This window comes from Berghia stephanieae, chromosome 5 (genome assembly GCF_034508935.2).
Source record: "Berghia stephanieae isolate SIO BIC M18660-M18661 chromosome 5, UCSD_Bste_1.3, whole genome shotgun sequence".
Classification (NCBI taxonomy): domain Eukaryota; kingdom Metazoa; phylum Mollusca; class Gastropoda; order Nudibranchia; family Aeolidiidae; genus Berghia; species Berghia stephanieae.
In genome coordinates, this window is record NC_088364.1 from 17,143,209 (window position 1) to 17,157,301 (window position 14,093).

The following is a 14,093-nucleotide window of genomic DNA, read 5'->3' on the forward strand; positions in this document are numbered from 1 at the left end:
GTCTGTACACATTTATGTTGAAATTCGTTTTTACAAGTTTGTGATCGGATGTTAGCAGTGTACAACCGTATGATCGCGAGTTGGTTGAGTAGTGTTTATGGCGGTGTCGACATATGATATAGTCTATTTGGTTGTGTATTGTTATCATTTTGTCTTGGGTTTGGTCTTTCTTTTGTCCTACCCATGTTGTCTGGTGTCTTGATGGGTGGTTGAAAGCACTGTTTGTTATGAAAAGTTTTCTCTGTTCACAGAACTGGACTAATTTTTCTCCGTTATCGTTACGTTTTCCTTTTGAGTATGATCCTAAACATAGTGTGTCACTGTCGAGAGGTTTTCCTACTTTGGCATTAAAATCTCCAGCAATTATTAATATTGATTTGTTTCCTATTTTGTTCAGTGTATCGTCTAGGTCTTTGTAAAATTTATCAGTTTCCTCTGGGTATTGTTTTGCGCGTTGACTTGTTGGTGCGTAAACATTTACAATTGAGATAGTGAACGTCTTCTTACCGTGATCGTCTTTGTTATTGTTATTCTGGTTCCTTGAATTGATCTTACACTTAAGCTCAAGAATACATATTCTGTCCGAAACATTCCATTCGTCACTAGTCAAATCCCTGCAGTTTTTATTTATGAGAAATCCACATCCATAGTGAGGTGAACTGGAAGCAAAGCACAGCAGTCTGTGACCATTTATTGTTTGGTCGACGCCATCTTGGATCTTCGTCTCTTGTAAACACAACACATCGATTTTATAACTTTCTAAATCTTGACACAGTTGTTCCTTTCGAATGTTACTTTTAATAGATCTTAAGTTAAAAGTTCCAATATTAAGATTAGTCCACATCAGGTAAAAATTAAAGATTCCACACAGTGAATAAATGGAAACATAAGACTATCCACTGAGCCGAAGCTCAATGTCAACAGGTGTCAGCCATGTTGTCCTCTCAAGCCATGTTGTCCTCTCAAGCCCCAACAAAACTGGCTTATTTTTTTGCGCACAACTACAGACTTTATTACTGGATTAATTTTGACTGTTGACATCTCAAAAGATTTTTCTTGATCTATCCTAATTTTTACAATAGTATAATATTTAAAAGAAATAAGTGTCTGTGAGTAATACACCTTTTTTTACTCGCAAATTTTGCAGATTCTCCACTAGTATTGAACAAAAACTTCCAATAGTGTCTTTCAAAAAGACTTTTACCCAAATTACTACGTTTAATTTATTTAGCATTAGCACCTGATGATTATTGGTAATGAATATTAGAAGGATGATAAGTATGCCAATATAAATCTTGTAGGTAATTGGTACTTGTAGAAAGAAAAATAATATGCATTTATACAGCGGTATCCTCTTTAAAAGGTGTTCCTTGATCAATTATAATAGTGTGGTTCTAAAGCACCAACTGGGCAAAGAGTGAACATTGTATACCCTTATGTAAAGAAACGAAAATTGGTCTTGCAAATCGATGTGGTTATTTGTTATATTTATATTTTTATGTAACAGACCATGACCTCAGTAGATGTGAGAGAGAGAGAGAGAGAGAGAGAGAGAGAGAGAGAGAGAGAGAGAGAGAGAGAGAGAGAGAGAGTAGGAGTGAAATATCTGTTCAATGTTATAGTTATCATATAACGTTATAACAAGTGTAACTAAATGACAAATTGCCATATTTATGGACAATAAAGATCTATTATTATTATTATTATTATTATTATTATTATTATTATTATTATTATTATTATTATTATTATTTATAAAGGAATATGATAGTTCACTCTGATAATTGCACATTGGTGCTCATTGTGTTTACATGCTGCACTAGCTCTAACAAAAGTTTCTCTCTTTTGACCTGCTCCGTGTTAATTGCACACTGGATTATCACTCACTACCCATATATGCTTCTTTTACACAAACAAAATAATTTTTCTCCATATAAATACTCCTCTTTATTTCACATACCAGTTAATCCACTCATTTCTAAATTCTCTCAGGGCGGGTGGTTGGATGGGAGCATCACCCTTGAATTATATACCTATGATGTTCGCATGGGTGTACGATCCGATAGTGATGTCGTTTCTTCTTCTCTTTACTAGCCTATCCTGCTTCTTTGGTTTGTGATTGTATTTTTGACAGGGGATATTTTTTTTTCTGTAAATCTTCTGCCTGTTTGTTCTTGCTTATTTATAATTTAGCTTATGATATCTTTAGGTTATGATTTTGATTTACATTTGTACTATTTTTGTTAGATTGCTTATTTTTTTGTTTCAGCGGTCTCTCATATAACCTCAATTGTGTTGGAAGAGACCTAAAGCAACAAACAAACAAAAAATTCTCTCAGGTACATGGTTAAGCAGAGAGAATTTATTCAAGGATTGCATCAGTTTTATAATGAATAATGTGTTATTAGTTAATTGAACTGAACTAAACCATGGGTGCCAGACCTCCGGGTTGACAAAATTTCACAGCATCACGTTCCGGGTTATATTACGTCTTAAATGTAAAAAAAAAAAGGTAGGAATTTTCATATTTTTAAAATTTCAGGGTTGGAAAAATTTTGGATCTTGAGTTTTCAGGGCTGGATTTTTTTCCACTGGCACCCATGAACTAAACTCACTTTCAAACCCAATTATTTCTGCTTTCTGAAAAATAGAATTCAACATATTAAATTTATAAAATTATGATTGATTTTTACCACTTTGTGAATTTTTTTGTTTTTTAGTCAATGAAAGAGGAGAAATAATACTTGATTAATATGATCCCTTGTATTTTCAGAAACTTCCAGATACATGGAAGGAGTTATCAATCTACTTCTGCCATAGCCACCACCCATTCCAGCACCAACAACCATGATGTATTTGGCTACAAAGTAATAGATAAGTTCTTTAGAACTGCTGTGTTTAAGAAGCTTAAGTTATTCCTATTTTCTGTATTAAAAAAAATTGTATTCAGTCACTTGGGGCCAATATGAAGCACCCGACTGATGGATTAATTCACAGTTTTTTTTTCATTTTTGTCAGATCTCTTTCTTTTTCCCTTGTCCATTTAGTATTCCATGTAACAGAAAGTATATAGCTAAAGACTATGATCCTATGTAGACAAGGGGGAAGAGCGATAATTACTCATTACCCTATTAATATAATGCAAATTCTGATAGATGACAGCATTCTATATCATGCTACAGAAACTATGGGGTGGGTTGGAATTAGAGCTCCAAAGAACAATTGTCTAGCTTTTGAGAATCATTAAAGCAAGGATTGGATTCTTCCTAACATTCGTGGAATTCAGCAAAAATTGTTTTGCAGTCCTTGGATATCATATTTTATTTTCGGTCCTTGGAAAATCAGCCATGGTCAATAGCCTTTGCATCACATTTCACCAACTAATGTCATGAAGCAGAGATATGTAAATCAACTAGTCTAACGTTTAATCAAAACTGTCTTCTTGTCTCTCTTTAAATTGTGATTTTTGTGCTCTCTGCAAAATTTTCCTTAAAAATTGTATCTTATGGCAATGTTTCCTCTGAAATTGGCCTTGGGAATCTCACCCCTTCATTAAAGTAGACATTTTATATGGTGCTGTAGATACTAATGGAATAAAAAAAAAGTTTACCTCTTTTCAATTTGACACATAGCTAAAGGATTTATCAAAACCATTGAGTTAGAAAGAAAGGAAAAAATACCAAAGAAAAGAGAATGGAAATATTTATCAATTTCCCTCTTTTTTTTTCTTCATACGATTTGCTGTCTTTTTTAATCACCTACTTGTCAAAGGAATCCTTTACTTTCAATAAATAGAGGCTCATAAGTTTTGTTTCAGACATTTCCTATTATCTCCTCACTTTGGTCTTCCTTTATATCTTCCAATAGAACTGCTCTGAAGGAGATTTGCAGACATGCCGCCAAGGCCTCCAAACCTCCATCAAACCAGCCTCCCACCAGCACAGCCAGGCAATAATATCAAGCACTGTGGCCACCAGCATTCCCACCACGAACACGCCTGCTATCAAGCCCGCCTCCCATCATCACCAATCACCCCCAGGATCTCTATCCAGAGCCTCTACTTGCGTTGCTAAACTCACCACTGTACAATCTGGGGAGATGAAAAATAGTACAAGCAGTAGTTGTAGTAGTAGGAGGAGTAGTTTTGGACTTTATACCAGGTAAAGATCTATGGCTCACTGACTTTTTCTTGTGTTTCGCAGTTGTGAACTCTTGGATTCACCAACAATTAGGTATTTAGATTGTATGCCATCAGCAAAGGCATTTGGTACACAGTGTTTTAAATCCACCCAGCAGAGATTGGGTTGAAGGATCTGCCAAATCTTTGAAAAGATTTTTGTGATAGACCAAATAAATATCAATTTTTAGATGTTTAAGGCTTCAAAAATTAGGATAAACTCTAGCCCCATTGATTGGCTGTGAATGAAAGCTTCCCTGATTTTGTCCTGCCTTAAAGAAGGGATAAACCAGGTGACGAAAATTGATATAAAGTTGAAATGCTCACAAATGAAAAAAAATAAGTTAAAGAAAACACATTCACCCTTCTTAATAAGTGCATGTTGATTAAATTTCATAATTTAGATTAAAGTCAGTTTTCAGCATCTGGTTTTAATCAAACAAAAACTCACAAATGGGCTCAGAATGCTTTACAACGGGTTGCAAGCCAACAGCAACAGTTAACATCTAAGATGAGACATGACACCTGTAAGGCGATATTACAATTTTCTTTTGACAGAGACAAGGCTGTCAACGGCCAGGTCCTCATTTAACACTGTGAGAGAATGTGAGCAATAATAATCTTTACACTACTCAGAACGGGACTCAAACCTGGTAGCTTAATTGTGAAACACTCACTGGATCAATACTGTGTGTTAAAAAAATGTTAATTTTGATTTGTTTTCTTTTTAATGGTTGACAATTTTCACTGTTTATATCATTTGAATACAGTGAAGAAGGCCCATTTAAACATACATCATGTACAGTAAAGCAATTGGCAGATGATTACCAGCAGATAATTGTACAGGTAATTGTTATCACAGTCAATTATGTGAGTTTTCTTTTTAAAAATGGGTGTCATTAGCTTCATCTGTTGCTCCGTTCAAAGGATGTTAACAATCTTAATGCTTTACTAGGCTTCTTATGATTTTTCAAGAGTACTGTTTTCTTTAATTGTTGTTATCATATTTTAAAATCAATTCTTTAACTAAGGAAGACTTGTGAAGACTTATTAGGATTGCCGTAAATAATGCAGCCAAATTGCTTTTTGTTTCAGGAAACCATAATTAGCCATTGCGGAAATGCTTTGAAATTGGCTTAAAATGAGAGTAATATACGATATTTCCATCCTGTCTTTTCAACAAATGATTATTATTTTTAATGCAAGTTGTAGTTTTGAATAAATACATTTGATTGATTTTATTGACTTTGATTTGCATCGGTATTGTATTTAAAAAAACAAACAAATAGTTAATAGATTATGACCGTCATTAATTGAACTATAACCTCATTTTCCTGCTAACTTGACTGAGCTCCTTACTGAGCACAGATCATCAATAATTTTTTTCCACTCAACTCTCTTGTTCACTCCAGATTATCCCACCTCCTTGTTTCTTGGTCATCCCCATCTTCTTTTCCTGCATTTTGTCTTTTTATTCTCATTTTTACCATGGGCCAAAATTCTGAATCAGTCATTTTGATTTGATCCCAACTCATCCTCTAGCACAAGTTGAGACAGGAGATTTTAAAGGGCAGCATGGCACCGCATGGTGGATGTGAGGCAATAAATTCCCCTCTTGATGTAAGTCTGAAATTATAACCACAGAAACCACAGTGATAATAATATGAGGGCTGTCCCAGAAATAAGATAAGTAGAGCAATATCTCTGGAACCAATGATGATATTCAAAATTTGTAAACCGGATATTAAAGATAATTTTGTTGTGCATCAGTGCTGAACGTTTCAGCACCATTGATGAGATTCTGATCTGCATAAAAACAACGATGCCTACTCCCATAACTGAGTGGTCCAAAGAAGTTCGAGCTGTAATAAGGTTTTTTGCTGCAAAAGGTAATTGTCCTTCTGAAATCCATCCAGAATTGGTAAGCGTGTATTGAGAATCTGTGTCGAGCTTCAAACAAGTAGTTTTCTGGTTCAATGAGTTTCAACAAGGTTGATCAAATGTTCATGATAAGCAATGCGCAGGGCGATCTTCTGCCCATTCACAACAAAATGTCCAACGTGTTGAGAGCCTGATTCGAGAAGACAGGAGACTGAAAGTTCATGAAATTGCCCTTAGACTTGAAATGTCAAAATCTGCTGTGGAAAGAATAATCAAGCAATTGGACTTTAGGAAAGTTTCTGCACGGTGGGTCCTGAAACAGCTGACAGAAGACCATCAGGCACAGTGTGCAGAAGTGTCACAAAACATCCTTCAACGAGTCCATGATGAGCAAGATATGCAAGTTGGACCTGGTGGAGACCTTGGGCGAAAAAGTTCAAAGTGCAACATTCAGTGAGAAAGTTGATGGTCACCGTGTTCTGGGATGCCAAAGGTGTTCTCTTGATTGATTTTCTGCAACCAGGTCAGACCATAAACAATGCCAGATACTGTGAAACTTTAAACAAACTTAAAGAGGGCGTATGACGAAAGAGACCCGGTCGACTCAGCAGAGGAGTCGTTTTTCAACACGACAATGCCACTCCCCATTCTGCAAACATGACAAAGCACTGGTTCCAAAGGAATGCGTTGGAAGTTTTACCATATCCTGCTCATAGCCCAGATCTCGCCCATCAGATTTTAATCTGTTTGGGCCCCTTAAGAGACACTTGGGTGGAAAAAAGTTTGACAGCGACGATGAATTGATTTCAGAAGTGGATAATTTCCTGAAATGTCTTGACATCAATTTTTTAGAGAGTGGGTCTTTGCCCTCCTGTCATGATGGAGGATATGCATTGATCGGAATAGTGACTACCTTGAGAAGAAAATAAATGATGTCAAAGTTTATACTGTAGGTGTCATTCAATTCCATTCACAACTTTTTGAGTTACGAGCTTACTTACCTTATTTCTAGGACAGCCCTTGTGATACTATTAATGGTATTAATAAATATTATATACCGTGTTTTCCATTGAAATCTCTAAGTGCCCCATCAGAGCTATAAGACCCGTAAGCAGGAGTTCATTACTTTTCTATAGCATAAAATCATTGTAGACCAAATGAAAGAGTGTACTTGAACATTGGTTAAAATTATTATTAATCAGTGATCAGATTCTTACTGCAGTAAAAATGTAAACGTAGGATTGGTGAAAAATATGGGTTGAGATGCTTCATGGCATTGCCTGAAGATCTGGTAGACTGAGGGAGGGAGTTCTTAGTCTTGTGTAAAAATTTTTAAGTTATGTTTCACATTGGAGTCCTTGAACAACTTTGAATTGTTAGGTCTCAAACAATGATGTAGTCTTCCAGGGTGGTCTTGTGGTATGACACTTGCTTTCGGATTGGATGGTCTTAGGTTTGAGCCTTGCTCGGCGCATAGTTGAGTCCTTGGAAAAGGCTCTTTACTCACATTCTCTCACCTTATTCAGGTGTAAAATGAGTACCTGGCCATTAACAGCGTTGTCTCTGTCCGAAAAAAAATTGTAATATCGCCTAACAGGCGTCATGTCTCGTCCTACATGTTAAGTGCTGCTGTTGGCCAGGGACCCCTTGTAAAGCGCTTTGAGCACATTTAATGGATATTGCGCTATATATAAGCTCAATTTACCAGGGGGAAGTAACTCTGGAATATAAGCAGGGGCATAAGAGTTGGGTAAATTAAGCAAATCAGGGCAATTTTGAAATCGGTTTTCGCTCTTACCAGTAACCAATGGAGGTCTCAAATCAGTTTACATGACTTTTTGTAATCTAACCTTACTAAAAATAGCCGAGTTGCACAAATATGATTTCTCACAATTCTGTTTTTATTATTCCATGTCAACTAATTCTTACTGCTTACTGGTGTGAGATATTGGGAGTTTTATGAGGATAAACAATTTCCTGACCAAGTTGCAAACACCCATTATTTTTAATTACTTGTTAAATGATCTTACTCTCACAAGTTTGATGAAAGAATTGCATTACTTGAGCTATCCAACCAATATGTGAGTTGTTAATAAATTGATCAGCATGTCAAAATGAGAAAGTAGAGACTAAATATATTGATCAGGTGAGAAAAATACGATGTCAAGTGTTGGGCTTAACTCCTAGACATCCTAGTGTCAGTGCAAGCTTTATCTACTCAGTCGTCATTTCTCAACCAGATAAGATACATATGACATATATCAACTTGGATGTGAGAGGTCAACTGATTGCAGTCAGTTGCAGATAATGTGAAAGAATGCTGCAGAACAAAATGCTTACTTACAATTCTATATTGTATTAAATTTTATATTGTGTTCTAAATATCATGAAGAGAAATTTGTGTGACACTTTATGGAGCATCAAGTACAGAGTAAACAGGAATAATTAAGCATTCTAAGTTTTGCTTGTTATTTTTATTTTTAAAAACAAATTTAAGAGTTGTGAGGCTGAGAAAACCTGGAGGATGCGCAAATGTTGTAGAGTTATGTATGCAGACACATCTTCTTGATCATTTACCACTTTAAATTTTCTTTCTATGTCTACTAAAACCCCGGTTATGAATTTTTTTCTGAATGAAATTTGTTGCTATGGGAATCACTGGAAACAGAGAAAAATGAGTTTGAACTTTTTCTGTTTATTTGTCATAGAAAAAACTTGATTGTCATCAGCAAGAATAGACACTCTAGATGAAATGTGATGAAAAGTAAAGTATTTTTCTATTTAAAAAGTGTATTTTTTACTTAAATTTCGGATGCAAACATTCAGATTTTTCCTCATTCCGCGAACAATCTGAAAATATTTTTTATTTCTTTACTTTGTAAGATATTGGCATGATGTTTCATACACGTCATGATGAGAAACTTCATCAGTCGCTATCTTAAATAAATTGTCTTCGGAGACTTAAATCTTCTGGCATAATAAATAATGTATAATAGTTGAATAGATCAATGAAATACTGTAAAGAATAGGTCAATGAAATACTGTAAAGAATAGATCAATGAAATACTGTAAAGGATGAAAACAGTTAATATTCAATAAGATTGTAAATAAATTAGGATAGGTGGAGTAGTTAATATTCAATAAGATTGTAAATAAATTAGGATAGGTGGAGTTGCATGGAAAGCAGGAGTTGGAAGTCGGATTGAAAACAACGCATGACTGGACGCGCCTGCCCAAATTCCTGGAATTTAGACATGCTGTTATCTGCTGTTGCTTGTTTATAGTGTGCTGTTTACATGCACACCTGTTATGAATGAAAAGCCGTGAGAAAATCCTTTCATTTGGTGTGTTACATGATAGGGTTAAGTTTGTAAACATAGCGGTAGTAGGATCCAAAACAAATCAAAGTTTAGCTGAAAATTTTATTTAATCATAATTTTGCGACTGACATGTCTTACAAAGTAATAAAATAAACACATTTGCTTCTATTTTCAAGCTTTATTACAACCATGAATCGATTTTTAAATGTTTTAATCCGCAACAACAAAAAAGTTGTTAAAAATTTACATTATCTTCGATTTTGCCTTCGAAGCTTGCCGCAACCTCCTGGGTTTTCTCAGCCAGCCTCACATTTGTATGAGAGTGGTATTGTACTATGTCAATGACGTACTAACTGGTATCTGCATTTCTGTTGTAAAAATTCAAGTGACCCAATATATGACTAAAAGTGCTCTAGTGCTCTTATCATTGTATGTGTCACTTCACATATTTCACTCACAAGGTAAAGGTTAGCACCTGACTGTCGGCAGTGATTGGAACTTGAAGGGTATTTGTACAAATACTACACCTGACAATTGGTGCATGCAACATGAAATAGCATCTGAGTTCATACACCTTGCTGGAAGAATGAAAGTTGAATTATAAAGTGCAATACATGTGGTGCTAACATAAAATAGGCATTCACTTTAAGGTATCTAAATTGTTTTCTTAATATTTTTTTGGAAATAGGAACAGTTTAAGTTTTATCAACTTAATCCTTTTGCCATATTTATCAAATTTATTTTGAACGTATTTGATTAACATGATGATGAGTGAGAGTAGGAGCTAATTTTAAACATATATTATTCTCTTTCCCATGTAGAGTACAAAATGGCATAGTCTTCCTTCAACTATAAGGGGTAAGTGATTCATTTAAATAAGCAGCTTGACTTTTTATGCTCATCAGATACAATTATGAATTTGTAGTTGATATCCCTTTAAACTCATTGACATCAAATTGGTTCTAATGGTGGTAATATTTGTTATGTTTTTTATCCCCTCTCTGATTGAAGCAACAAAGAAAACAATGAAACAATAGCTTGTTATAGTTTCCCTGTAAATGGTAAAGATTATTCAAACACTTCTTTGAGCTAAAGTGACAGATTGTATTTAGAATTGTTTATCAAATTCTGATTAGAAATGTGTACAAATTGAGAACTGTAAAAAGTTCAAGACTTTATTGAAAGGATATGTTCCATACCATGATATTGTTTTTGTGGAATATTAACTCATCACTCGTGCATGTTATATAATTCCAGAACTTAGTAAAATGTGGAGTCCAGAGGAAGAGACGGGCAAGACAGGACTGTCAGATTTAACCAATCTCAGCGGTACACCTCAACTGAAGCAGACAAGTACGCCACTCAGGAGGGTGACAATGGAGGGGAAAGATAGTGGTGCTGCTAGTGGCAGCCTTGGTATTGTGGATTTCTTCAAACGACAAAGAAAACCCAGGGATATCAGAGGGAGTTGTGAGATGAATGACAAGAACATGATGGATATGACAGCGGTAAGTATTCTTTACTTAATATGATAGGCAAAGGTGAGTTAATGTTCATACTGTTTTTGTTTTTAACTGAAAAGGGTTTAGAGTCCAAAACGTGCTGTGTTTGTTTTTTTTTTGTTTTTTTTTTTAAGCTGCCATATTCATATTTGTACATTATTTTTAACAGTCCACAGATTCTAGCAGTTTAATATTCACTGTAGTTATGTCATAAATCTCTCTTTGTAGGTTACCGGGTCTAAAAGACCAGACAAGTGCCAAATAGTTTGTGTGTTATAATGAAAAGCGATAAAGGTTAAGTGGCTTTGACTGTTTATGTGATTCACTGTCTAAGTTTTGTAATAGATGGGGCAGATCTGGAACTTTGAAATAAAAGATATTTTACATAGGAGAATTAATGTACTTTCTTAAACGCTCGACACAAATTTCATAATTCTGATAATTTTGACTTTGAATTCCTCCATATACAAGAATAATATTGATTTAAATAAAGATGGGATCATATATTCTGTTGTAATCATCAGTGAGTAAGCTTCATTTGACAGTTTCAAGGAATAAGGGTTTAAAAACTATTGAATAACAGAAAATTTATGTAGCATTATAATTTGTGATTCTTTGTTCTAAAATAGACGATATGTCGTCATGCGATGCAATGTGTTTTTGTAGGTAGAATGTTGTTGAGTGCAAGGCAGATGCACATATTAATTTGCAATTTCGATGATTGAGGTTTTCTGAAAGTGAAAATAAATTCCCATGGTCGTTTGATGACCTTACCAGGAAGGGGCAACACTGTCAAACAAACAAATAACACTATTAAATTTTGTTAATAGTTTATGTTAGAACACACAAGGAACAATGCACTCTTAATAGTTGAAGGTGAATGGCGTATGGCCAAAATAAGGAATAAAATGGTAGGAGAATCACCTCACAGCCCACATAGCAAATTGAAAGGTAATGTGGCCAAGAATTTGTAATTAAATGATAGTTAATTGTACAAAAGAGAATATTCACATAGGAAAATAATTATGATGATGATTATGATAATAATAAATATAATAATAGTAGTAATAATAATAATAATAATAATAATAATAATAATAATAATAATAATAATAATAATAATAATAATATTAATATAATAATAATAATAATAATAATATTAATAATAATAATAATTATAAATAAAAAAGTGATTATAAGTGGTGCTTATGATAATGATAAATGCTCAACATAGCTGTCATACAAACAAGAAATAACTATAAAGTTGTGCTACCTAAATGTTTATTTTAGAATACACAAGGAACAACTGTCCTCTCGTGAGTCAGGAGGCGCATGGTATCCAACCAAGTTGCACTCCTTATTTATCTGACCAAAAGAGTGCGCCCTACCCACAGAGTGCAGCACGTTGTCAAAGGAACAGAGAAAGAAATCAAAAGGCCTAATTATAATGACAAACCAGATGCCAGATATTGAATTTCAAGTCAAAATGATCAGAATTTCAATATTTAAGTTTTTATTTAAATTTTATGTGATTGATTGATGTATTAATTTGATTATATATTCTGTCCCTTCAGGAAAATGCCACCGCATCCGCATATATATGCAGCTGTATGTCTTTGCTGCATATTTAATCTATTTTTAATTTTATTTTTAAAAAGTGTCTTAAAGAAAAAAAGGCTTCGCCGCATATTTTGCCTTTTTTAAAAACTGGTGTTCTGGCAATTTTGAAAAAAGAGCTCGCATACGATTTGTGGCTTATTAAATAACTGGTGGTAAGGTGGGGAGGGGGCAAGGGTGGTGACGGATGATCGCTAGAAAATGAAACTGGTCCTATTTTCCTGAGCAGTGGCAATTGGGGGCACGGTAGTATTAAAAAGTGGACTTTTTTAATTCGGATTTTATTTTGACTTCAGATTCTTGATCAGCAACAAATTTACAATAGGTTTGATACCAAGAGCTATGTGTCTACTCCCAAAATTGTTGAAATTAGAAATGAATATTTATTAATATATTTTTAAAATTATGAGTCGGTGAGCGATTTACTTTGCCCATGACATAATAATTGACAGATGCCAAAGCTACGGGATGGTGGGTGTGGGTATTTTATGCTATGCATTTAGGTAAAATAATCAGAACATCTGCTGGCCTGATATAACATACCAACACAAAACTGTGTGTAAGAATGATATTAATGATAATAGTATTAATAATAATAATAATAATTATAATGATTATATTTATAATAATAATAATGATAATAATAATAATAATAATAATAATAATAATAATAATAATAATAATAATAATAATAATATTAATAATAACAATAGTAATAATGATGATGATAATGATAATAATAAATCTTTATTGTCCTGAAAATGGACATTTTCCGTGGTTTACATTACCTGTATTTACACCAAATAAACAAATTAGACCAGATCATAAGGATGGGGGGGGGGGGGGGGGGGGGGGGGGGCAAGCTAAGAAAAGTCGCCAAATTTGAAGTTTCTGGGTTAAAAATTGGCCGTTTTGTAAAAGAGATACATAGGTAAAGGGTGGAAAGTCAGCCCTAGGACTGAAATGGGGTTTACTGGTATTTAATTTAATGGTAATTATGCTGTTTTCCTTAGATTTAGGGTTTTTATAGGATGAAATATATTATGAAATTGGGGTCGTTTTTTTTTGACGAAATTAACTTAATTATTTTCCCTGAGGGGCAGTATATTTATTTATTAATTCATCAATTCATTCATTCATTCACTCATTCATTCATTCATTTTATTTATTTATTTATTTATTTATTTATTTATTTATTTATTTATTTATGTATTAATTAATTTATTCATTTATTTATTTATTTAGATATTGATTTAGTCATTTTATCTCTTACATTTACAAAACAAGACTAATTCTTCTGAATTGTAAGTAAGTTGATTTAGCTCAACTTCATTACTTCGAATTTGATTACCTGATTAAGGTAGTGGGTAAACATTAAGGTAAAATTATTTTCTTCTTTCTTTCTTTTTATTTATTTATCTATTATATGAATGTCTTCTATCCCCTTATGTCTGTTTTCCAACATGCTTTCTGTCTTTGTCTTGGAATGAGATTACTTGGTTTTGTCCTCGCCCTGGCCGGATACCCTGGCTGGGAGGGAAACAGTCAAATGTTAGTTAGTTTTGGGAGATGATATTTTTTTTACTTGTAAATCAT

General features: G+C 33.8%; 1 protein-coding gene across 1 annotated transcript in view; it reads left to right on the forward strand.

Annotated features, from left to right (window-relative positions):
• LOC144972505 (uncharacterized) overlaps positions 1-14,093 on the forward strand; it is a 44,702-nt gene that overhangs the window by 19,049 nt on the left and 11,560 nt on the right. Inside the window, exons 14-19 of the mRNA XM_078913795.1 lie at positions 2,774-2,867; positions 3,868-4,160; positions 4,948-5,023; positions 5,720-5,797; positions 10,200-10,236; positions 10,636-10,886. Coding sequence (XP_078769921.1) covers positions 2,774-2,867; positions 3,868-4,160; positions 4,948-5,023; positions 5,720-5,797; positions 10,200-10,236; positions 10,636-10,886 — 829 coding nt within the window. The remainder of the gene's footprint in view (positions 1-2,773; positions 2,868-3,867; positions 4,161-4,947; positions 5,024-5,719; positions 5,798-10,199; positions 10,237-10,635; positions 10,887-14,093) is intronic.